This window comes from Eulemur rufifrons, chromosome 19 (genome assembly GCF_041146395.1).
Source record: "Eulemur rufifrons isolate Redbay chromosome 19, OSU_ERuf_1, whole genome shotgun sequence".
NCBI lineage: Eukaryota > Metazoa > Chordata > Mammalia > Primates > Lemuridae > Eulemur > Eulemur rufifrons.
The window spans coordinates 111,365,673-111,390,864 of record NC_091001.1 but is presented as its reverse complement, the minus strand read 5'-3'; the positions used below and the strand labels follow the sequence as shown (position 1 = coordinate 111,390,864).

The following is a 25,192-nucleotide window of genomic DNA, read 5'->3' as shown; positions in this document are numbered from 1 at the left end:
TTAATCTAGTGTTTCTCAGATTTTTAGTGTCACCCTTAATAATACTTTTCGGGGGAAAAACACTGGCTTAAGATATTACTCTTTCCAGTTTAATCTGCATTTCAATGGGCTTATTTGGATTTAAGTGAAAACAAAGGTTTATTTTTTAAAAAAACTTTTTATTTTACAGCAGTTTAGATTTTCAGATTTAGTTTTAGATTTGGATTTAGGTGGACGGATCCGGATTTGGAAAATGATGCAGGTGGTGGCAGAGAGTTCCCGTACACCCCTCAGCCAGGTTCCTCCGTTAACGTGTTGCGCTAGTGTGGCACGTGTGTCACTGTCACAGTTAACAGACCACGCTGTCACATTCTTCCTAACTGAAGGGCACACTTTATTCCACTTTCCTTAGTTTGTACCCAAGGTCCTTTTTCTGTTCCAGGATCCCACGTTACATCTAGGGGTCTTGTCTGCTTAGGTTCGTTTAGACTGTGACAGTTTCTCAGACTTCCAGTGTTTTTGAAGACAGTTTTGAGGAGTTTGGGCAGGTGTTTTGTAGAATATTCCTGAACTGGGGTTTATTTGATGTTTCTGTCACAGGTAGACTGGGGTTACGGCTTTTGGAAAGAAGACGGCAGAGGTGAGGTGTCACTCTCATCGCAGGCTGGCAAGGGCATCAGCGTGAGCGGTCACTCCTGAGGTTGGCTGTGACCACCTGACTGAGGTAGCACTCATCAGGTCTCTGCGCTGCAGAGCGCTTCCCTTTGCGCCCGTCCCACCTGCCCTCTTTGGAAGGGGGTCACTCCGTGCAGCCCACCCCAGAGAGTGGGGGGCGAGGCTGTGCCTGCTTGAGGGTGGAGTATCTACAAAATTGTAGAATGTGGAATTTTCCTGCACGAGAGATGTGTCTTTCTCCCCTCATTTATTTTTGTCAGTGTTTATTTTATATTCTGGGTTATAAACTCATACTGCTTTGTTGTTCAGATGTTTTCAGCCTTGGCCATCAGGAGCTCTTTCAGTTGGCTCCTAGAATGCTTAGACATGCCCCGTCAATGTGGTTGTTTTTGTCAGCTGTGAGCACTTCCTTGCTGTGTGGCTCTACAAGGCGTTCCAGCAAACTGTCAAAGTCTCAGAGTCATCGTGCAGATAATGAAGTAGTGTATGAAAGTGATTAATGCAAGGCCTGGTGCACATTAAGCAGTCTATATATATTAATATGTAGATGTAATATTTGTTATAATTATGGATTATCTGCTATGACCAGCACTGCACAGATGGACAAAACATTGCACTTACCCTTGAATAGTGAGTGATCGAGCTGGGGACAAGCTAGCACATAGGGTGGACTTCAGAAGCCATACTTAAAAATGAAGGTGCATATGCAGAGTCTAGCCCAGTGCCCGGCAGACACAGGTTGCTGAGTTTGGTATCGGGGAGTAGCGGCATGTTCAGTGGACTTAAGCCCACACTGACTTTGAAGTCAGATGGACCTGGGCGGGAAATGTTACCAAGTAGAATGATACAAACCGTGGTTCTTAGACTTCATCGTGAATCAGAATCCCCTGGAAGGCTCATGAAAGCACAGATCGTTGTGCCTCCCTAACCCTGTACCAGAGTCTCTGATCTAGTAGGTCTGGGTTGGAGCCTAAGAAATCACACGCCAGCAGGTTCTTGGGGGAAGCTGCTGCTGTTCCTGGGAGCACACCTGGAGAACTGCCGGCAGAGCACGTGCAGAAGAGACTCCGCAGAGCACAGGGACTGGCGCTGTGCAGGGAGGGGTGGTAGGATTTGCAGAAGTCATCGCGGAGGGGAAGGGGCTTAGGACAGGGAAGAAACACAGTGTGACCCAGCCAACCACAGGAGAGCAGGGCCTTGCCGGGGGAAGTCGGAGAGTGAGAAGTGGGTGATGGCCGGCTGGCAACCGCCGTCCCTTCCCTGGGTGTGCTCTGAAGGAGTAGGGTAGGAAGAAGAGGGACCCACGAGGGCCACAGCCCTAGAGCCAGGGATGGGGTGGTTCATCTGACCTGCTGGTAACGTGCCAACTGTCTTCCTCATGGACTGCTGCTGTCTCTTCCGGCTCCTTCTCATCCTTACCCACACCCCCCATCACAGTGCGCAACCTTTAGCACAACCCCAGTCTTGCTTAATAAGTAACTTGGCCTATAAACATTTTGAATTGCTTAAATTGAATAATACTTATAATTGACCAGATGTTCTTAAAACAGTTTGCTGTTTCATGTGACTTGACATTCACTTCAGGAAAACAAAGACTGTTTTTTCTCTTATTGTGCATTGTGATTCTCTTAGCAAATTCCGATTCCAAGTTTGCAGCTGTTCAATGTTTGCAAAATCATACGAGGCCATCCTGTGTGTAGGGAATGTCCATGATGGATTTAGAAAATATAGTTGTTTTTTTTTTTTTAAAAATATGTCCTGTTATTGTCACCATTTGAACTGTGATTTTGAGCACAGCACAAAGACCATGCGCCCTGGAGGAGAAAGAATACTGCTGTGGTGCTTGGAAACGGGAATTTGACCTGCTTCAGTCCAGCTCACGGAGCTGAGAGGAAGTAGGGGGTGAGGGCCCCAGGCTGACCTGTGCCCAGGGCAGGGGCAAGCCACTGGGGGCAAAGAGAAATCATGGTCCAGGAAGAAAGGAAGCCCGGCAGGGCCGGCCCTCTAGGCTGTGCTGAGGGCCGCATTAGTCTGTAAACAGGAAAAGGAGCCCAGCTGGGAAGCTGAGGGGAGAGAATAGTCTTGGGAACAAGCAAGAAGGCTTAGGGCAGTGGTCTGGGGTGGGATAGAGGCCGTAAGTGGTTTGTGGGGCAGGAAACTTTGCAGGATGCTGCCCTGCCCAGGATGTATGGCAGGGTGGGAGTGGGACAGGGGCATTCAAGAACCTTCTGTGGCACCAGTTGGCTAAGCTGTAGCATCCTGCCATTCTGTAATGCATTCTGGGGTGGTGTCCAGTCTTGGGCCATATTGCATAGCTAATGACAAAGCAGGAGGCTTTAGGAGGTTCTAGTGTTTGCTTCTTCCAAAGATGTTAGCCATTAGATTGAACTTCCTAAAAGACTAATTTTATCATATTATTTCTCTGCTCAACACATTTTCTTCTCCCTTCAGTCTATGTAGGTTAATGTCCAAGCTCGTTAATCTGACGTATAATAATGACTTCCACTTACCAAGCTTGTAGTATCTTCCAGGGACTTTAAATACAGTACCTCTCACTCTTCACAAGTCTACACGGGGGTGATAGCATGCAGGTTTTACAGAGGGAAAAAAATTAAAGTTCATAAAAGTTAAGTAATTCCTCCAAAATCTCATAACCAAGTGGCAGAAAAAGAATTTGAACCCTGTTCTGCCTGATTCCAAAGTGTGAGCTCTACGCTAAAACTCCTCCTGTAACGCCCTGAAGAACCTCAACCCTGTGCTTTTGCAACATCGTCAGTGACAACCTACCCCCAAATCTCCAGGCCAGAGAAGCGGTTAGCAGCCACGGCCCCCTTGAGACATTTCCAGCCTTGCCTGATTTCTGAAGCTCCCTGTCCAAGCCTCAATGCTTCTGTTTAAGTTTTGTGGTCCCTTTTAGGGCGAGCTTCCCTTCTTATCAAATGTAATTATCACTTTTACAGTGAACTTCCAAGATGCTACTTGGAAAAAAAAATTGATTAAGGATTAAAACAGAAGAACGATGCAGAGAAATATAAAGAAATCATGGCCTGGAAGTTCAGGATCCAGAAAACCCATGTGGACATTTAAAATAATACTAATAAATTTGAGGTGTAGAGAAATGTTCCACGTGAAAATGACCTCGGCGAGGTGAGAAGCCCTGCACTCCCAGAGAGCTGGTGACACCTGGAATCATCTAACCATCTGGACCCAGTGGCTTTAGGTTGAATTGTAGTGCTTGTTTAAATTATCTTGAAAGCTCCAGCCAGTCCAAAAATCACTTGAATTTGTGTCAGACTCCTTTTGTAATAATGGAAAACACAGTTACTCTAGACCAAGTGACTGACAGGTGTTCACTGCCCTGGAAAGTGTCCTGTCTGTCCTGCTGCCCGATGCCTGCCCTGGATGTGGGTCACCTGCCCTGACTGCCAGCGCAGGTTCCAGGCTGCCTCCATCGCCCATCACGTGCCTGGGTGCTGGCGTCAGGGTCCCTGCCGCCATCTGCCTCATGTCTATCTCTCGCTTTCCTTGTCGTGCGTCTCGTCTGCTTACTCGGTTTCCAGGGGGGTTCAGGCTTCCTCCTGGGATGCCCCGCAGAGAATCTGGCAAGTGGCTTGTCCTAAACGTTGCTCAGTGACACCCAGTGAGCTGTGAGTACAAAACTTGTGAAAGGGACCTAAATATGAAATAAAAGTCATGACAACCCTTGACGTTCGGGGCCACCTGCACAAGTGACAGTAAGATCCAACCCCTAACGGCAGAGCATGTGGCACGGTCAGACTTTTTCTCATGGTTGGGTAAACCACGGCCGTAGGAGACACCACAGAGAAGGGGAGAACGGGTTTTCACTGAGCACGTGCTGTGTGTGGCAGGCCCTTTCTTATGTGGTCTCTCTTGATCCTTCCAACACCACGTAAGATGGGATTATCCATCCATCATATAGATGAGCAAGTGGAGGCTGGTCCTGGGTAAGTCACCGAGCTGGTTACAGGCAGAGGGAGTTTGGGAATGTGGTTCCGACTGACCGCAAAGCACAGGGCTGGCTCTGCCATCCCCTCTGGCCTGCACACCCTACCCTGTCTTCTGGGGAACAATGCTAGGCTATTTCTTCCTCCTGTTCAAATATCTGCCTCCTTTTCACCTGTTTGATGTGCCTCATCCCCCCTAAACGCAAGCCTTCTCTCTCCCACCGAGCTCTTCTGTTCTGACTCTTCTGCCCAGGCTTGTCCTCATGTTTACCCAGTGTCTCTAACACTGGAGAACAGTTAAATCCAAGCAATCACTATTGTAATAAAAGCTTCTGTTCCATGACTGTTAAGTTTTGCCATCCTGGGCCAGGTGCTTGGTTGGCAGGTGTCTCACTAAGTGCACGTCGGTTGGGCAGGGGTGGGAGGCTGGGGGAGTGGGTAAGCCCTGTGCCATTTTGAGGGTAGGTGTGCACGTTACCACCAGAATGGTAAATGGACTGCACACAGACCCAGTCCGGGGAGCCCTGGTCCAGACTTCTCAGAGGACCCAAATGAGTTCGTGTGGAACCTCTGGTCCATCAGCAGTCGGCTGGCCACCACCCTGGGCCCTCGCTGTAGCCAAGAGACGAGACCCCTGCCCTGCGCCTGGTGGAGGTGGGGGCGGGGAGGTCTGACCACCTGTGCTTCTCTCATTTCAGACTGCTCTGCGATGACCACAGCAAGGTACCGGCCCACCTGGGACCTGGCCCTCGACCCGCTGGTGTCTTGCAAGCTGTGTCTCGGCGAGTATCCCGTGGAGCAGATGACGACCATAGCCCAGTGCCAGTGCATCTTCTGTACTCTGGTTGGTCTTTCCTGTTAAAAGTGCATATTTAAATAATTGTAGGAGCAGGTTTTTGCTTTCGTTTTCAGAGACACCAAGCAAACCTCATGGAGTCTCCTTCTTGAGGCCTTTGCACAGTTCTTGGAATAATTTTTCTGCCAGCCGGGCAGACTCCCAAGGCAGAAGATTTCCATTACAGTTACTTGTGTGCACAGGCAGTCCCTCAGACAGAATTTTACAGGCTAGTAACACAATTTAAGAACACTTACTGTAGCACATGTTCCCTTTGCTAGACAGCAAAAGCTTTTCCACACCTCATGTTAAATTTAATATAATAATCACATGCCTGGGATTATAACAGTGCCAACCTGGTGACTGTGTGAGCTAGAACATTCAGTTATTAGTGTCATCGTTCACTGGTTTAGTGCTAAACTAGAATGTAGACATCTTAAAAATCACATTTAATTTTTTTTAAGGTATAGCAAACATTCTTTTGGGGCTTGATGAACCTACGGTCTTCTAACTCAAGATGTTTGGGGTTAGAGTTGAACTCAAGCCCCAGATTTTATCCATCAGGAAAGAAAAAATGAGTGCTTAAGGTTTACTTTCAGTGAATATCATTGAATTTTACTTGGTTTTTCTTCCCATTCAAGGAATGGAAAAAAAAAAGAGTGAACTCATAGAAGCAGAAAGTAGGGTGGTAGTTGCCAGGGGTTGTGGGGAATGGGGAGATGTAGGTGAAAGAGTACAAAGTTTCAGTTACGCAGGATGAGTAAGTTCTAGAAACCTAACATACAGCATGGAGACTAGAGTTAAGAATACCGTGTTGTGTACTGAAAATTTTCTGCAAGGATAGATCTGAAGTGTTCTCACCACACACATGTGTGTCCACACACACACACACACACACACACACAATGGTAACTATGTGAGTTGACATATATTTAATTAGCTTGATTGTGGTGATCATTTCACAGTGTGTACATGCATCAAAACATCACATTGTACACCTTACATATTGTCAATTTTTATTTGTCAATTATACCTTAATAAAACTAAAAAATAAAATACCACATTTATCATTAAAAAAAGTACAGAAAAGAAAAAAAAAAAAAAAAAGCAAAAAGTTGCTTCTGCACCTAACTGCTGTTGTACATGGGCGATGCGGACAGCCTGACTGTGGACGGGTCAAACGTCTGATTCAATCTGTCACTGTCTTTCTTCCCTCTGCACCAGGCGCCTTGCTCCTTCTGGCCCGTGTTTTCCAGGCTTCATTTCATCTGTGCCGCATGGCCCCCTGGGGCCGTAGGCACAGCGAGCATTTCCATCTCCGTTTTATAGCCAAGGAGACGGAGCTTTACAAGCATTCACGTCTGCGTCTCCTGACTTCTGGTTCATGGTGCTCGGACTCCCCTAAGGGCAGAAGAATTTCTGGCTCATTCTCTATCCCCCAAACACCTAGTTTAGTGCAGAAATCAGAAGAGCTAATCAATACAGGCTCAGGGATGGAAGTGAAGTGAATTGATCCCAATACTGTGGTTGACATCCAAGAAAAGTGCCTCATTAAAGGCCCAGGAAAATAGCTTCAACCTGGAGGAAGAGAAATTGCTTTGGACATTTTTCGGAGCTGGGGAAGGACCTCCGTCCAATGAACACAGGCAGCGGGGCCCCGGGTGGGCTAGGACGGCCCTGGGTGACAGAACCAGCTCTGTGCAAGTCTCCCCTGTTGCCTGCAGGGATGGGTCGGATAGACCCCTCTGCTGGAAGTGCCCGGGGGGCGTGTTTGCTGTGTCCGCAGTCACCTGCCTGCTGCCAGGGGTCCTGGTTTGTGTCCTTCCCTTGAAATGCTCCACTCTTCCTTGCCTTTTTGACAAGGCTTCCATTTTTTGTTGTTTTTGTTTTAGTTTTCTGTGTCTAGAGAATTATAGCAAAAACAAATGAGCTATTTAGTTTGGACCAAAAGCTTAATGTAAGTCAGTGGATGTGACAGGAAGAGGCTAGCTAGCACTGTTTTCTCAAACAGGGTGCCAGGAGTACCAAGGGACAGTGAGACAGTTGTGTTTTTTTTCCCCACAGCTATTTATTGAAAACTAAAATGTTGAAAGTAGTTCAGCTTCTGTCTGTGGCTCACTGTAGCGCATACAGAAGGAATCACCTGTGTGCTGGCAGGTGGAGGAAGGGAGGAGACGTCCAGCTGCCGTGGTCCCCTCTGTCACACGCCTTCTCCTCTGTGTAGGCTCCAGGTCACCCCAAGCTGTGGGGGGAGCCCAGGCCCTGTGGCCAGAGGAGCCACAACTGCCCTTTCCCTGGGGGACAGACACGGGAAGGTAGAAAGTAGTGTAAGACCAGAGGGAGGCACTCTAAAAAAAATAAACGTTACTGCAGAATCACTGTTAGGTGCTGACATAAACGAATCTCAAGGAAGAAGGGGCTGGAGGGGGGGGGGGCACAGCAGTTGGAGTGAGGCGTCCCTGTGCCCAGATGCCAGCTCTGCTTCTGACCCGAGCAGCCTCGTGTACCCACCTGTGTGATGGAGCCAGAAATAGCTGCCGCGAAGTTCAGATGGAGGAACGTATGTAAAGCACCATCACGTGGCTGGCTGTCAGCAGGCCTAGTTCCTCCTCACTTGGCTTCTAAGTTTGGGTTTCGAATGGCAGGAATAGAAAAAGGGTTTGGGCAGCTTTCCCCGTATGTGTGTTCTGAGGAACATTTGTCTTAAAAGGTGCACTCAAAAATGATTTTTGTAGTTCAGTGAGTTTGCTAGATACTGCATGTCTGTCCCTGTCCCCCTGCCACATGCACTACCACCGAGACATGCCGGGTGGCCACGAGCAGGAGGGAAGCGCTGAGGATCCCACAACTAGAGACAACTGCGCATTAATCTGCGTTGCCCAAACTCACGTGAGCACGAAGAATGTTCGCCTACCAGTTACTCATATGGGCTGCCCTGAGCATGTTCCCGTGGCCCTTCCTTCCTTGCAGGGCGCCTGCTGGCGTTAGCCCAAGTTCAGAGGTCATCTTTGATTCTGAGGAGGTCAGAGAAAGCCTGTGCATTCATTGGGGTCTGAACAAAGGTTCCAGGTGCTATGCAGGGCTTTGGCAATTGGGAGGCCACAGGAGCTACCAGATGTCAAAAGTGATTCCATTTTGGCTGAGTGTGAAACGAAACTTCAAACGGCCAAATGTGAAGCTGAACATTTGTGTGCAAAAGTGTGAAATTTAAGTATAACCAACAATTTCTGTGCTGAAGTACTGGAGGGAGAGAACAGGTTTATGACATTTAAGTCAAAATGAGGTGGCCCCAATCCTACCACGAGAGCCAATTTCATGATCGTTTTGTCAATCAGGGATTCAACCCATGTGTAGGGTGGCCTGGGAGATTCTTTATGGACCAAAATCTAAAATGTAGATGATGTTTTAAGCTAAAATGGGACACATTAGAGCCATTTTGGTCTCACCTGTTCTTGTGGCATTTTATAATTTTAGTTAGAATATGTATGTTTTCTTACTGCTGACACAGTTGTGTCTGGCGCCTTCTGTTAATAAAATTAGAAATAATACTCTCATCCCAAAGATGGGTACACATGAGGCTCAGAAAGTGAGGTGCTGTGGTTCTACCTCAGTTACGGGCCCCCAGTTGTCTGGGTCCCCCGTTGTTGCCCGACACACAATTGTGATTGGCAGGGACTAGGGGGCTCTAGACTATCTAGAGATGTGCTCAAAGCCTGGGGAGAGAGCAGTGTGTTTTGTCACCTGTGACGTGGCCACTAAGGGGCTTCTTGGGGTCATCGACCCCCTATGTCAGGGCAGAGCCCCACGGGAAGCCAGAGAGGCTGGGACTCAGAGGGGACCATGGCTTCTGTGGGCCACAGACCCCAGGCCTCTCCTGTGGGTCTGGGCAGTTGAGAGATGCAAGGGTCCAGGCAACAGGGTTGCCCCCGCCGGGCAGACAGCCTCACCCTGCTCCTGGTTCTCCAGATGCGGAAAAGGCAGCCTCGGAGGGTGGGGTGACTTGGGGTGCACGGGGTGAGCTCCAGGGCTGAGACAGCACTAGAGAGTGGGTGTTTCCAGCTGCAAGGTGCTTGCAAAGTAAAGAGCTACCTCTGCAGGTTCTTTCTGTGTTCCTGTGTGCAAACGGCATCCCCACCTGCAGTGCCTTAAGAGAGCACCTGGGCCCCGCAGAGTCTCTGCTGATGTGACCCAGAGGCCACAGCCGGGGTGGTTTTCATTTTTATCTCTGGCCTTTGGGGTCCTTTTAAAACTTCATCTTGTTGATAAAGGAGGGTGGGGTAACATTGTTGATGGCCTGTGATATACCAGGTGCCTTTGCTGCATCGTCTCACTCTCCATGAGAACCTATGAAATACATGACACAGGCAGAACTTGCCGTCCTGTGAAAACGACAAAGTGGCTCAGGAAGATGGAATGGCCCCCTAAGACAGCCTGCCAGGTGTGCCTGGTTCCAGCGCACTCCCTCCTTGCCTCAAAATGGGCTCTTCTTTTTTTAACCTGTAATGTTGGTGAACTGAAACGCTGTTAGGAATTTCGCTTACCCTAATTTGCACACACACACACACACACACACACGCACATATTCTCAACGGCACCACTCCCTGAATCAGAACTTTGTCCTGGAGATGCCCTGGAAATCGGGACGCCCCATCCCAGGCCAAAGCTTCACGCAGTCGCAGTCTCTGTCACGCAGGCGCAGCCCAGAGCCCGGGATAGGGCGGGCGTGGAGCGGTCGGGGTTCGCGCACCCTGCTTCTGGCAGAGGGCTTCACTCAGAGCCTGTGGGTGCTTCACTTACAACTTTTTCAAGCCTGGTGTGTATTTTTTCTTACCCAGAGTGTGAAAAACACCAGGCATGGAGGATGAGGGTTTCTGTGCACAGTTAATGAGAAAGAACAATTCATAACTTGACAGCGCAGGATAAATGACAAACCAAAGCACTGTGGCCTGGGCTGCAGAATGCTCCCTGTACAGTGACACCGCTTGTCACCAGGACCTGGGCTGGGCAGGGCATCCACCTCCTCTGGGTGCGAAGAGGGAGTGGGTAGAGCCCTGCAGCTCTTGCTGCCTATGCTGACACCGGCCCAGAGGACGGCCGGGGCCCAGTGAGCCGCCGCTGTAGGCCCTGCTGCTCTGTGTGGGAGGGTCCTGGCCTCTGAGCCCCCACCCCTTCCTGCCTCCCTTCCCCACTGGGCCTCTCTCCACGGCTGCCTCCCCAGAGTCCCCATTCTCCCTTCCCTGTCTTTGCTGCTTGCTGGACCCATAGCATTGTCTAAAATAGACACTTGTCCTTTTGGGACCCGAAAGTGGCCTGTGTCATGGAGTAGGGCTGTCTCTCCACTAGAAATTTGATATTTATTAACAGTCCTTAAGGAAACACTAACTTCTGGTTTTGGTTTTGCTCAGAAACTTAGCAAAGGGCAGAGGGGCTGCTCTGGAGGCATTTGCAGGCCTTTGGTCAAGGTCAGAGACTGCCTTCGCCCTTCCCGGCAGACCTCAGCACCTTCCTGCCTGGGAAGGACACCTGGGCTCCGCCTTCTCTCTCCCTGTTTGCGGACTTGACTCTCCCTCCCAAAACAGGGCTCACTGTTTTCTCCCAGGAGGCCTGTCTGGGCCCTACTGCAGTTAGGGTGCTGGGGCCCTGCCCGGTACTGGTGAGACACCCATGTGGGCGCACCTGTCAGCTCCCCAGCGTGTCGTAAACAACAAGCAGACCAAACTCTTGGTTTCGCCATTTGATGGAATGATCTTCCATTGTCTGGAAAATTTAGATCTCTCCAAATGAAGCTGAATTAACCAAGTGTCCCTTTATTGCCATTTAACCCACTGGCATTGCACATTCTGAGCAGTCACACACGTGCTCACCCCGTCACACACTGGGACTGTCAACCCATGCACCTGTGTCCCCTTTCCTGCCGCCTTAGTCACACGCACATCCGTCCCACAGTCTCGCACAGAGACACTCTTCCACCTCCAGTAACAGCCCAGCCAGGGCTTATCCCGCCTAGACTTTTAACCAGCCTCATCATGGTACTCTGCTGAGCAGGATGTGCCTGTCCCTCAGTTCACATCCTGGGCACAGAGTAAGTAAATATTAAATATTTGTCAAAGGGGTGGAACAGTCGAATCCTGTCACTGTCTGTGGCCACGGCCCAGCCCTCAGCACAGGCAGTAGTGAGAACCTAGAGCCGCCTCCTGCGTTCTGTCTGTGGGCGCCTCCTGGGGAACATCCGCGCTTTGATGGTAGCTTTTATAGCCCGTGGCGTAGGCTGCAAGCCGGGCTGCAGGTTGCGCCCAAAGCCCAGTGACACAGTGACCTGATTGAGAGCCCTTTGTCTGAGCCATTGAGCTGGTCTCCCTGCCTCTTCGGCCCATCCTCACACTGCCCAGAGTGGGTTCTTAGGACACAGCTACATGATGATACAGATGCTACCACCCCTACCCCCCAGCGGCTCCTCGTGGCCCTGGAAACTACAGCCACTGCTGGGCCCGGCCGGCCACCTCCCTCGACACTGTCACATTTCTTACCACGTGCTTCCTGCAGGCCCCCCAGGGCCGGACACCTGTTTGTGGACACAGCACTGCTTGTCGAGCTGCGTCCCTTTCTCCTGACAGTTCTCTGTCTTGGATGGACTCAGCATTGGAATGGGAAGTTTCTTCCCTGTTTACTCAATAAAGATCCTGGATAAACAGCCTGCATATCCAGCCTTCACCTCCTGGCACACCTTCCCTGGAAAAGCAGGTGCTCCATGTTTGTCGTCTGAGTTGACCTAAAAATCTCAGATAAGTGACAGGCTCACAACCGACAACTTGCCACTTAAGGTTCTTGAAAGAGCATCTGACGCCAGACCCCTCAGTGCACATCTTTACTGAGCACCTGCAGTCACAGCCGCCAGGTGAGGGCCTGGGAGGGCCGCAGAGGTGCACAGCCGTCACCTCCCGCCCTAGCTACAGTGGGCGTGAGATGCACACGGGTCCTCTAAGTGGGCAGTGGGGTCCCACGGGCAGCCTGTGGCACCTGCCTCGAGGAGTGATTGTGGCCGCTTCATTTTGGACCAATCGGTGGAAGGCTTTTTAGTGATGGGAATTTTGCACGGATCGAGTAAGGTTGGTAGGTGGGGTACTGTGGCAGGTAAAAGGAACTAATGTTTGTTGAGGCATGTTTGTCTAGGAGACAGGGACCTGATGGTTTGGCAGGACCAGAGAGCACTTGTAGACGAGAGCATTTTATTTTACATGTAAAGTCTGGATTTTGTTTTGTTTCTAGAATTTAAAGAGACCCTCATAATGTTGGCTTCTTGGCTTATGAGTCAAGTCCATCCCTGCCTCCTGGAGGGAAGGGATCTTTGCCAGAGCATGCACCGTGGAGCTTGCAGGGACGTTTGCTCTCACTGGGTTCCTAGGGCCACCCAGTGAGAGTTGCTGGGGGACTCCTGTCCTCGTGAGGTTGTGCTGGGGTCCTGCCTCTGGCCTCCCGATGACGGTACTGCAGGGAATGTCTCAGCCTTCCATCCTGTGCAGAGGACAGGGGACGCCAGTCCACCTGCCCTGCAGCAGCGATGCGGACGGCACGCTTATCTCAGGGCCCAGCTCTTCTGCTGAGAAGGGAGCAGAGTCGCCACCAGGTGTCTGGTGATTCTGTGCATGTTCCGCTCATCTGCACGTCCATCCATCCACCATCTGTCTACTTCCGTAGCATGGATTCATCCCTAGATAATTATCAGCACTCGTTAGGGACTGGGAATAAAAGGACAAATAAACAGTTCTTGTTTCAAAGAACTTGCCCTCAGGTAGAGGAGAAACATAAACAGATCACTGATTGCTGATGGCTCTAGAAAGGCTGAGAGACACAGGTGGGTGTCTGTCAGGAATGTTCTGGAGCTGCGGTGTGATTGTTTTTTGGTTTCCAAGCTTATCGTACAGTGTTAGGACCAGAGGCTCTGAGAGGTGAAGGCCCTTGTCCAAGCCACATGGCTGGTAGGTGGGTGAACTGAGATGCAAGCCCAGCCCTGCAGTTCCAGGGTCCTCACTCCTTGCACTCTGTTCGTGGGGTGCCCTGGTTTAGTTTGGACCTGCCTGGGTGGGTTTATAAATCGTGGGTCCCTGATAAGCACCTCTGAGTGCAGTTTCTGGGCATTTTCTCCTGCTCTTAGAGTCATCAGTAGCCAACAGGCCTTCGCGTGGAAAAACAGACAAAATTCAGATTTGCTACAGTTTTGGGCCAGGCAGATACGTCTCTGTGGCCTGTTTCTCCTTGGCGAGAAACCTCTGATGCACTGGAGGGATGTTAGCAAATCAGCAGTGCCGTCTCCTCATCAGGTTTCAAAGGGTTGGAAGCCAAAGTGGAAAATGAAGTGCCTGGAACATTCTGTGGCTCGTGCCCCCCTCTTCCTGTTGGACGGCTGATGCCTGTTTTCCTGGAATGCCTTTGTCCCTCTGGCTGGCTTGTTACCCCCGGGCAGCCCTCCCTGACCGCACTCCAGTCTGTGGGACCCTCCTCTCTGCCCCGTGGTGGCAGGTTAGAGCCTCACTCCCCCCACACAGTGGCCCCATTCGAGCACTGAGCATGGGGTGTTGTCATAGTGATCTGTGGACCATCTTTTCCCCACACCAGGCTGTGCTGGAGGGTCTTGATGTCTGGGGTCATCTTTGCATTTGCAACGTCTTGAACAGGTAAAGGAGACTGGCTCTGGGGTGACTCAGACTTTGCCAGTTTAAAGTGCATATAATTCTTTGTTCTATGAAAAACTTTATGAGGTAGCAGAAAATAATATGTAATTGCTTATGAACGAGTTTTTTTAAATAAATTTTATTGCGCATAGTTGAGGGTTACAACGTGATATTAGGGATCCATATAGATAGTAAAATGGTTGCTATAGTGAAGTAGATTAATACATCTATCATCTCACATAGTTACTTGGTTTTGCTAATAGGAATAGCTCAAATCTACTTCTTTGACAGCAATCCCTGATAAAATGCAGTTGTATTAACTTCAGTCCTCATGTTGTACATTAGTTCTCCAAATGTATTCATTCAAAAGATTTCTTAATTGAGGAGAAAGTAAGCAAAAAACTTAAAAAACACACAAAAACCCCTCACCAACATTGGAATCGGGCACACATGGGATCAAGTCCTGCCTCTACTTGCACGTTACAACTTGGGCCGGATCTGAACTCCCCTGAACCTTGGTTTTCTCATCTATGAAACGTCAGACTGTTCTTGTGCATGTTTATTGGGCTGACGTAGGTAAAGTGATTGGTGTACTGCCTGGTACTTAGAAGGCATTTGATTACTGATATCTGCGCTTAATATGAGAGTAGAAAAAGGTATCAGTATCTGCTTTTAGACCGGATATTTTTATGGTCTTTTTTTTTTACCTTTTTTTGTTTGCTCATTTCAAGACATCTTTTTGCTGGTGTTAGATTGAAGAGCATAGCTTGTGAGTCATGGCCCACTTTATGTTTGGAAGAAGACTGGGCTTGTTTTGATGGATGCAAGGTCAGGCCCTCGGCTCCTCATCTCCCTTTATAGAGTGGACAAATTGATGTTCTCAGAACATAATAGTTTTGCAAATTGCACAAAGAGATGCATTCTGATGACATAGAATGTTCACTCGTGGGTAGCTTTCAGCCAGACATGACTCACTACTTGTTGCCATGTGCAAGCTCTTGGAAAATGATGCTTAGAGACTTCCCCAGGGTGTATGTTTCACACCAGCTGTATTTTGCCACTTAGGAAGAATAATGTTCTATCATTATGTACTTCTCTGCACAATATCCTGAAAGTTTTCAGCGTTGTATTGGTTTAGAGCAGTGGTCCCCAACCTTTTTGGCACCAGGGGCCAGTTTCATGGAAGATAATTTTTCCACGCATGGGGTTGAGGGGTGCAGTGGAGCTCTGCAGCCCGGTCCCTAACAGGTCACAGACTGGTACCAGTCCACGGCTCTGGGGTTGGGGACCACAATTTTAAGGCATTTGGGTAACCTCCAGAGACTCAATTTAGACAAACTTAATTATAGACAGTAAAATAATGATTTTGTTGCTAAGGTTTTGGGTTTCTTGGGGTTTTTTTCAATGCATATAATTAACTGTAAGAAACATCACACAGATAGACAGATGGGAGAGAACAACAGCCACTATTTCCTTACCTGGTGCTGTCTACCAGGTGTTGTGCCAGGTGCTTTTATATACTTTATTCCTTTCTGTCACAAAAGCCTAGCAAGACAGACATCCCTACTTTCTCATCGCGGGAGCCGTGGTTCAAACTTTTCAAGTAACTGGTTCATGGCCTCTGACTAGAGGGACAAGGGTTGCTTGAGTCCACCTGGCTCCAAAGCCAGGGTTTTCTTCCCTCATCATGTTGCACCTGGCCATAAACAGGACCTTCCGCTCACGTGCCAGCTGAGAACAGGCCACAGTTGCAGCCCTGCGCCACGCCACTGAGCCACACACAAGGGCCTTGCCTGGTAGCAGGTCAGCTGAAACTGCCCGGGCCGGGGCCTGACTCCTCTCTCTTCCTCACCATCTGCCTCTCTCTGGCTTTGCCCCTCCTCGTTCTGGGGAAGGCCTTTGCATTGGTTTTAGTGCATTTATCTCTGAAAACTGCCATTTTGTGCCTCAAACACAACTCCAATACTGGGCTCATCCATGCTCAATGCCCTGAGCATGGATGGAAACTCTCTCCCTAAACCTGGCAAAAGGTAGGTGTGTTCGTGCGTCATCTAAGTTCAGGGCCACTACCATTGTCAGAGCCCCGGCAGGAACCCAGGCTGACACCCGGGGCCCTCAGCTGAGAGCCACCAGCGGAGCAGTATGTACGTGAAGTTATAGCTTTTGAGAAAAGCTTTGGGAAATGACTTTTTCTGAGGATGGCCTTGATTTCCATTTTCTAAAAAAATTGGTATCTAGTGTTTAATAAATGAAATATTCTGGTTTTCTAGAATGGGGAGAATTACCCATTGAGATTAAATTAGTCTTTATATATCAAGCATATACTCTTTTTCATTTATTTTCCTAGACTCTTTTCCTTGCATAAAATTCTTACTACTATATTGCAAGGTAGATTGAACCACCCAAAATTGAAGATCAGGAGAATGAGGGTGATAGTCAGAGAGGGAGAGAAATAGACTTGTTCTAAACATAGAAGTAATAGGAATTGCAGTTGGATTTCAGTTTAGGCCCACAAGACTGAATTATCATTAATAATAATCATAGGTTCTTATAATAATACATTTTTTGAGGCGGTCGCAGCCTCACAAAAGTTTATGGACTTTGCTTGATGAATTCCCATTATAATATTTTAGTACTGTTATGATAGTGTTGCTATTATGAACTTTGAATTTAGGACTATGATTTAAAGTTGACTTGGGGATGTTGTTGAGATGTTTACATTGTTTTCCTTTCACGAATGGCCTCATTTTCCCATGTTCTTTGAGTTCTTGCATAAGCACTTCAAAGTTTGACTGTAGTCTCTTTTGGTAATGAGCCTACGTGGGGAAAGCCATATCTTGTGTTCCCATTGCTATTTTTAATGTGCTTTTCAAGGAAACACTAGATTTCCAAGACTAGCAGACTCTGTAAAGCAAGAGTGCATCGGTACCGATAAAGGACAGAGAATCTTGCACGTTACCTGCACTTTGCATCCTCCACTCGATCTTTTTTGACTCACTTCAGATTTCAAGCAGTACTCCCAAGTAGGCAAGGCTGGCAGTCAGTAATTGCCAGGTAAGTCACTAATGAGGATGACCAAGTGTACATGGCTTCTCAGTGGGCAGAGCATGGGCATTTCAGCCGAGCAAGCTTGGGTTCGAATGTAGGCTCTGCCCTTACGATCTGGGTGAGCCAGCAAGTTCCTTCTTTGTGACTCAGTTTTCACTTCTGAAAGATGGAACAGTCAAACCCTTCTTTTAAAAACGTCCCAAGGATTAAATGAGACAATGGAAAATAAAGAGTTTAGTATGGTGCCTGACATCTCATGTGCATTTGAGAAATATTACTTCCCAGCCTCCCTCGCTGCCTTTCTTCTTGCTGTTACAGTTGTTGGCTTTTGTGTGCAGGCATCTAACCCGCAGCCTTAACCTTGCGAACCGGCGTACAGTCCCTGGCACAGAACAGGTGCCCCCTAAATAATCTGTTGAATGAATAAAAGCTCTAAACTTCAAATTTGGTTGTTGCTATGGGCTGCACAGTGAAAGTATAAAACTGTGATGGAACAATGTGCTTGGCCATTTTTTTTAAATGCATCCCTATTTCTTTGGCATTAAGGACATAAAGATCTTTACAGACACTTCTCTATTTTTCTTGCAGTGCCTGAAACAATACGTTGAGCTCTTGATCAAAGAAGGATTAGAGACTGCAATTAGCTGCCCTGATGCTGCCTGCCCTAAACAGGGCCACCTGCAGGAGAACGAGGCACGTGCCGTGAGCAGTCGGGTCTGCCTGATGGATGCCCGTGTGCCCTGCTTAGCTGCTCAGGGTGACATGGGTTCAGGTTTATGTTGCATTGTATTCTAGCCTTCAGCTTGTTCTCATTCTTGTTTGTATTTTTTTTCCCTTAGATTGAGTGCATGGTTGCGGCTGAAATTATGCAAAGATACAAAAAGCTACAGTTTGAAAGAGGTAGGTGACCTGGTGTTGTGATTCCTATAACAGAAGGTGGATACCGTCTGGGAGAGTTCTTTTGGTAGATACGATTATCTGCCATTTAATAGGAGTGAAAAGGCCGCAGTAGGAGTGGAAAAGTTGATACGAATTAAACGTCTGGAATTCAGCTGACACTTTGAATTCTCTGAACAGCTCACAGTTGGAAGACCTTGGCTAGTGATCCGTTTGGTAGCAGGAAGAATTCATGAAATGCACTGGTTTATAGGATTGAGGCCTTGGGGGTGGGTTAAAGACGATGACTCTGTTGGCATTATTCTTCAGCTGGATTAAGGCCTGGCGGTTTGAAGGCTAAACTCTTAGACCCGCCTTGGATGTGAAGGATACGAAGGTGTGGGAGGAAGTCCGAGGACAAGCGCAGTAGCAATTGCAGTGACTGCTGTCCTACTAACAGTGAGTGTCGGTGCTGAGTCTGCACCGACTCCCCACGTGGTGCAGGCCCAGATAGTAGGCGCTGAATGAATAATTGGGCCTCTCCTCCCCGGAAGTATCGCAGCAATCCTGGGAGGCCAGTTTCTTGTTACCTGTTAAACCGATACTCAGAGAGGCTAACTGACTTGCCCTGATTCTAACTCCCACAGGCGGTTGGGGACCAGACATCCTGACCCTTAGCTGTGACCCCTCCTGCTGAGCCCTGCACAGCCCTCCTTGCCGGAGCTGGGCCTGACGCAGACGCAGGGGTCCCTGGGGAGAACGGCGTGGCGTGAGCCAGCTGGTGAGGGTGGGCAGAGCAGTGTCACGTCACTGTGGGGATCCTGTTGCAAAGCGTTAAAGCATGTGGGCTGTCCAGGAGAGGTCTTTGTCTTTGCTCTCCGAAGCACTCTCGGGTCACACAATGCTGTTGTAAAGAGCCTGAGAACTCTGTTTGGCCTTGTTTTTATATATGCTCTGAGCTGCGGGCGCATCTGCAGAAGAGCCGAGGGCCAGGCGTGTGCAGGTGCTGCTCCTTGTGCAGGACGTCACCGTGAGGACGCTGTGTGCCAGCTCTCAAGTTCTCAGCTTAGTCTGTGACCGCTGATGTCTGCCCTGCCCCTTCCCGGACTGGCGCTCAGGTCCCTGCTGGCACCGGGGAGGATTCACCCCTGGGATGCAACCCTGGAGGGCGTGTTTACGTGAGAACCTGTCGCAATGGGGCTGGAAGGCGGAACAGACCAGAGATGCCCAGTTTAGCTCAATCTGGGAGTGGTTTGTTTTTACTATTTTAAAGAAATACTAACAATAGCCGGGCATGGTGGTGCGATCCTGTAGTACCAGCTTCTCGGGAGGCTGAGGTAGGAGGATCGCTTGAGCCTAGGAGGTAGAGTCCAGCCTGGGCAGCACAGCAAGACCCTGTCTCTAAGAAAAAGCCAATAGGAGTCAACTTAAGAAAAAACATCAAATAGGATTTATTTTTCATGGCATTGAAGTTTGTTTTCAAGAGCTCCTTTATTTAAATGGCATATATCATTTACTTTGGAGCAGTTTATGGCTGTAATATAATGCTATTTGGTGCAAAAGTCAGCATGTGGAGCTATAAAATTGATTGATTTGGGTTGCTGAGACTTTCAGGCTCTTTTGAAAATATTTTCCAGAGAGAATCTTGACAAAAACTGGCAGTTTTTTGGGTTATAAGAATATGAACTTTGTATAACATTGAATTTAATTTAAAAATGCAGCTGGGTAAATTTTTCTGCCTAATAATTTTAACTTCATTTCTTTTGTACTTTGGCTTAGTCAAAAAAGATTTTTTTCCCTTTTGCATAAACATGAAGCCTACTTAGGTTTAAAAAAATACCTCTCAAACCCATCACTTTAAAACATTTTACATGTTAATTTTTTTTTTTTTTTTACAAGAAAGAATTCAGACTTAATGCAACTAAGACCTGTCTAGATGAAATGCTGAAACGTCAGAGCTAAAATAGAGCTGTGGATTATAGCCAGCGCTTTGCACGAGCTTGGAGACAGGATCAAAAAGCAAATTTTGACTTGCTCTGTGCCTCTAAAATCCAGCCAGTGGAGAATGCCCTGGAAGAAAACTCAGACAGTTCAGTGATTTTTCTGAAAACATTTAGTTACCAAAAAGTCCTGTGGTTAGTTTAAGTTGCATACACTGTCTCCACTTAGTCTTAGCATGTCTCCTGCAATATAACAGCCTTGATTCTAATGTAAACCTCTCCCCTTCTGTGACTGGGGGTTTGGCAAGCAGGAAGCCAGGGATGGGGGCTGAGGAACTGCTTTCCTTTCAGGCCACCTACTCCGCCCGGTCCCTCCAGGGCCTGGGGTGGGGGCAGGCTTTCACTCTCTGCATGCTCCACAGCACCGTCCATGCCGGCCCTGAGCACCAGCTGTGCCGCGATGTGCGTGTTCACGTCGTGCGGGTCTGTCCGGAAGCTCCACCATCCCAGAGATGGGCACGTTGGCTCTGTCCCAGTCTTCCACCCCAGCAGAGCGCCTGGTCGCCTGAAGGCTGAAGTGGGGTCTGGTCTTGTGTTGTTTTGTTTTGCATTTGAAGAGAAAGTAAAGCTCAGAGAGATGAAAGAATACGCTGGTTTTACCCACCAGTAATCAGGCCTAACCAGAACCAAGGACTCCTGAAAATGAGGCCGTCTCACAACAGGACCAAAGCCACCACCCCGGTCTTGTGCCAGGCCCAGCAGTGCAGCAAGAGCGAGCTCACAGGGTGTCATTTACCTGGTGCTTCGGACAGTAGGCATCTGTTTTTTACAAAGGAAAACCACATTTTTAAAGAGTCTTGGACTTTTTCCAGTAGAGGGCTATTAGGGACCTGCTTCATTAATCTATTATGAATGTATCTTTGGGACATTGGAGTTATGATTAGTTTCTTCTGGTGTGCCAGAAAGTGTATTGTTTGCTTTGTCTGAAAATATGTCTTAGACACATATATACACGCACGTACAATGTTGTGGCTGTAACATACCATATAGGACATAATATACAATGTATAATATTAGCAATATATATGTGATAGAGAGAGAGATATGGATTTTGAAAAGAAAAACTTCCTAGGGTTGCTCTCAGTGGATATTCTCTTCAATTGGTTTCATCTCGCGTGCAGCCGGGAGTTCAGCAGTGGAGAGGGTGACGTAGAATATTAATAGAAATCTGCGCCCGAGCCCCAGGGCGCTGTCCACAGGTGTGATGAGCCCTGGCAGCATGGGAAGGGTGTCTGCGGTCAGCAAATCGAACAGATACTTGTCCTTTACCGTTTCGTTAGGGAATCTCTCCACCTGGGAACAGGCACTGCCCTGACACAGCTCTGTGAGGACAAAAGTCATGAAATTTAAGTCGTTCCCATGGAAACTGTAGCTGGGTCTCCCCTGCTCTCCACTCCGTGCTATAATGGGCCCTCCATGATGAGGGCGCGTCATGGCCTGTCCCCTCCTGTGCCAGGAAGATGGATGGGAGGTGGCTCCTGCCCAGCACGTCAATGAAGAGACGGGGCTTCGGGCAGTTTGCTGCGTCCTCAGAGCCAGAGTGGGGTCCGGAGAGCAGTGGGACCACAGTCCATCCGGTCTGTCACCACAGTGCCACATTGGGAAGAAAGCAAAGAGCAGGCTGAAGGTTTCTCTGCCTGCATCGTATGTGTTGTTTAGCACGTTGCACCCTGCAGAGCCTGCGTCACCTTGCAGAGCCTGCGTCACCCTGCAGAGCCTGCGTCAGGTGCCGTGCAGGGGCAGGACCTCTTATCTCGGAGTCTGTGTCACCCTGCAGAGCCTGCGTCAGGTGCCATGCAGGTCCAGGACCTCTTAATCTCGTCTGGGGCAAAGCCGGGCTCACCCCGCAGCATGCACAGGTAGCAGGCCTAGCTGTGTGGCTGAATTCACAGGGCATGAGTCAGGCAGGGTGTGGGAGGGGACTCAGGCCACCTGAGCGGCACGGGCACCCCCCTCCCTGCTCTGCTGTGTCCCCTCAGCTCAGGCGAGACGCAGGCGTCTGCCCCCACACATGTGCCCCACAGACCGGGACTGTGCTTTCCCACAAAGCCACCTAGTCAGATCTGACAGCTGCGAGCTTCCTTAGAAAAGCAAACCCTGAAACCGCCAACGAGTAAGACGAGAGCTACTTTACTGGTTCACCCAGTGTTAGGGCATCCTGGGGATTTTATGTTCTCGTGACGAAGATCAACTAAAGAGGGACACGTGTCCTGAGTCCCAGAGTCCTTTCTCTTATCAAGTGCTTCTTAATCTCTGCCAGACCTAATAATTTGACAGTTTTGCGCTCTTGATTAATTCGTCTTTTAAGAAAAGGCAGAGTTGGTTAGATGAGATCTAGAGTCGGCCAAGCACAGCCAGGGGGCCAAATCTAGCCCAGCCCGTGGTCGGCTGCTGTGATTTAAGTTTTACTAAACGTTCATTTCAGATTCCTGTGTCAGCTTTTGCATTACGGTGTCGCAGCTGAGTAGCTGAGACTGAAACCCAGAAACTGCGTGGCCCTCAAAGACTTAGATAATTACCATCTGGCCCTTTACAGGAAAAGTTTGCCAACCCTTGGTTAGATGACTTTCAGGGTTATACCCGACATGAGCCGTTCCCTAGAGGGCTGACTCTGGTGTCCGTGTTTATTTGGGGCCCGTGGTAAAGCACGCACGGGCATACACGTATGTGTGCATGTGCACGGTCAGGACGCCCCAGCCGTGACTGAGCAACTGAATCGCCGCTGTCCGGTGGCAGGTGTGTGGGTGAGATGCGGCCCACGGGCAGCCCCAGCGCGTCCTGGAACCCCAGTTTGTAGGCACCCCGTTTGAGATGCAGGCGCGCTGAGCCTGCCGGCCGCATGGACAGGAAGTTTGCAAGGGCATTTCCGTGCCCCACAAGTCTCCGCAGGGAAGTTCATTTGTCCTGATGACATCCCAAGAAGAGCCCTGCTGAAGAGCTCACGAGCCGCGGCCTACCTGAAGGCCTTTGGGAGCACCCCGATTCGGTTGGCCGCAGTCGCTTTGGGGCACAGCCTTAGTGTGGCTCCTCCCCACTGTCCCCTCACTGGGGAGTCAGCGTCACGCAGGACCAAATGAAATGAATAACCAGGTTCACAGCAAAGGGCAGCTCAGTACCGACATTTGAATACATGCACTTTCTGGACAAAGATGTGGAGCAACAGGCGTGTCGTGGTATCCTGTTTTTAAAAATAAACTTCCTGACTAACTCCATTAACTTGGGCTTCTTAGCATCTCGGGCTCCGATTCAGAGGGAAACCTGGCCCTTGAAGGGTTATTTCATGTAGTAATTAGCTCCCGGCTAGATTTAACACAGTGACTGCCACACTCAGGGAAAATGTTTTCCCTGGGGCCATGTGTTTTATTAAAACAAAACGATCTTTTCTAATTTGTTATTTTTTATTGTTTTCTGTGGATGAGTTATATGCAACGAAATCCACGTAAATTGTCAATATTAATTGTAACAATAAGAACATCAACAAGTAAGATTTTCATGAACCAGCTGCAGGGTTTTGCTTCAGGAGGCCCCAGGCTCAAAACTAGCGTGGGCTGAATACCACTCGTGTGGCAGTTAACGTGTTAAACTGGGGAGAGGAGACAAGCTTAGGCAGATGAACGCTTTGCTTAGAAGAATAATTCCAGCGCCTTCCTTCCGTCCTTTCTGAGGGCTGACGGTGTGCTGAGCACAGGGCGGGCGTGCGGAGACGGGCTGCAGGCACGGGTCTCACTGCGGGAAGCTGTCCCCTGAGAGGCAGAGGAGGACACGTGGTGTGTGGTGGTCTGTGCAGCGCTCAGAGAAACCGCAGACAGGCAGGCAGGCCAAGGTTCCCTGAGTATAGATGCCTATGAGCTGCGAGCTGGGCCTCGGGGGCAAGCAGGGGTGTCCCAAGGAGCCAAGAATGGTCTAGGGGCAGGAGCAGCATCCCCGAGGGACACCTGGGGTGTCTGGAGGTCTACTGTGCCCCTGTGTGTGGGAGGCGCTAGAGTGGAGGTGGGGGAGCAGGCACTCACCCTACCCCCGACCCACCCCTGTAACCCCTGAGACCCTCTGGCCTCCCAGGTTTGATTTGCCCGTTTTGTCTCCCTGTGCCAGAGGTGCTCTTCGATCCCTGTCGGACGTGGTGCCCGGCGTCCACCTGCCAGGCCGTGTGTCAGCTCCAGGACGTGGGGCAGCAGAGCCCCCAGCCGGTGCAGTGCAAAGCCTGCCACATGGAATTCTGCTCCACCTGCAAAGCCAGCTGGCACCCCGGCCAGGGCTGCCCAGAGACCATGCCCGTCACCTTCCTCCCCGGGGAGACCAGGTACCGTCCGTGCACAAGCTGCCGCCAGAGGCACGGCTGCGGGCTGGGAGAAGGAGGGCTGCTTCCCTCCTGAGAGTGCCACTGGGGTGGCCGTGGCTGCAGCCAGGTCAGCCCCAACACTCTCCACCTCTTGAGTCTCTCTGAAGCCTGTAGTTACTTGTTTGCGTATTTGTTTGTTTTTGAAAACTGACCATGTGCCAGGCACTGTGCAAGGCCCTGGAAATAAAAAGTTGCGTCAGAACTGAGCTCGACACTGCATGCCTAGAAGGCCCAGTGCACCCACAGCCAGTTGCTGTTAAGGGTGTCGAGTCCTGCAATACCCGAAGTTGTTCTAAGACTCCACCGTGGTGAAGATGGTCCAAAGTGGGGGTGCAGGAACAGGCACAAGAGTAGGGGGCACAGGTTGTAATTACCAGAAGGACCCCCCAAAACAGGTTTGCAGCTGCCTGAGGCCAAAGTGGCCATGTCTCTCTAAAATGTCAAGGCTGTCAGGAGGGATATGGGGAAACTCTCCTGTGTTTCTGCCCCCTGCCCCGACGGCCAGATGGCCAGGCTGCCTGCCCAGGTGCACGCTGCGGCACTGCTCTGTGTACCTTACAGTTTAGTAGGTTGAACCATATGAAATTGATAATATCCAGGTCTTTGTATCCTACAAAATCTGTGGATCCCATGGCTCCGCTAGACAGCTGCCCTGTTCCTGTACAGGCCGCGTTCCCGATAGAGGAGCTGCCTCGGCGCCCGCCCCCCACCCAAGGGTGCTGTCATGAGTGGTCTCCTTTTCGTCTCTTCCCGTTGCAACGCCCCTGGTCCCATGCCGTGTTCCAGCCCCAGAGCTTCTCAGGGTC

The 25,192-nt window shown here is 49.6% G+C and overlaps 1 protein-coding gene across 1 annotated transcript in view; it reads left to right on the top strand.

The window, feature by feature from the left end:
* The window catches only part of RNF144A (ring finger protein 144A), an 84,717-nt gene that overhangs the window by 42,706 nt on the left and 16,819 nt on the right, over nt 1–25,192 (top strand). The window contains exons 2-5 of the mRNA XM_069494499.1: nt 5,318–5,463; nt 17,760–17,864; nt 18,011–18,071; nt 24,140–24,347. Coding sequence (XP_069350600.1) covers nt 5,329–5,463; nt 17,760–17,864; nt 18,011–18,071; nt 24,140–24,347 — 509 coding nt within the window. The 5' untranslated portion in view covers nt 5,318–5,328. The remainder of the gene's footprint in view (nt 1–5,317; nt 5,464–17,759; nt 17,865–18,010; nt 18,072–24,139; nt 24,348–25,192) is intronic.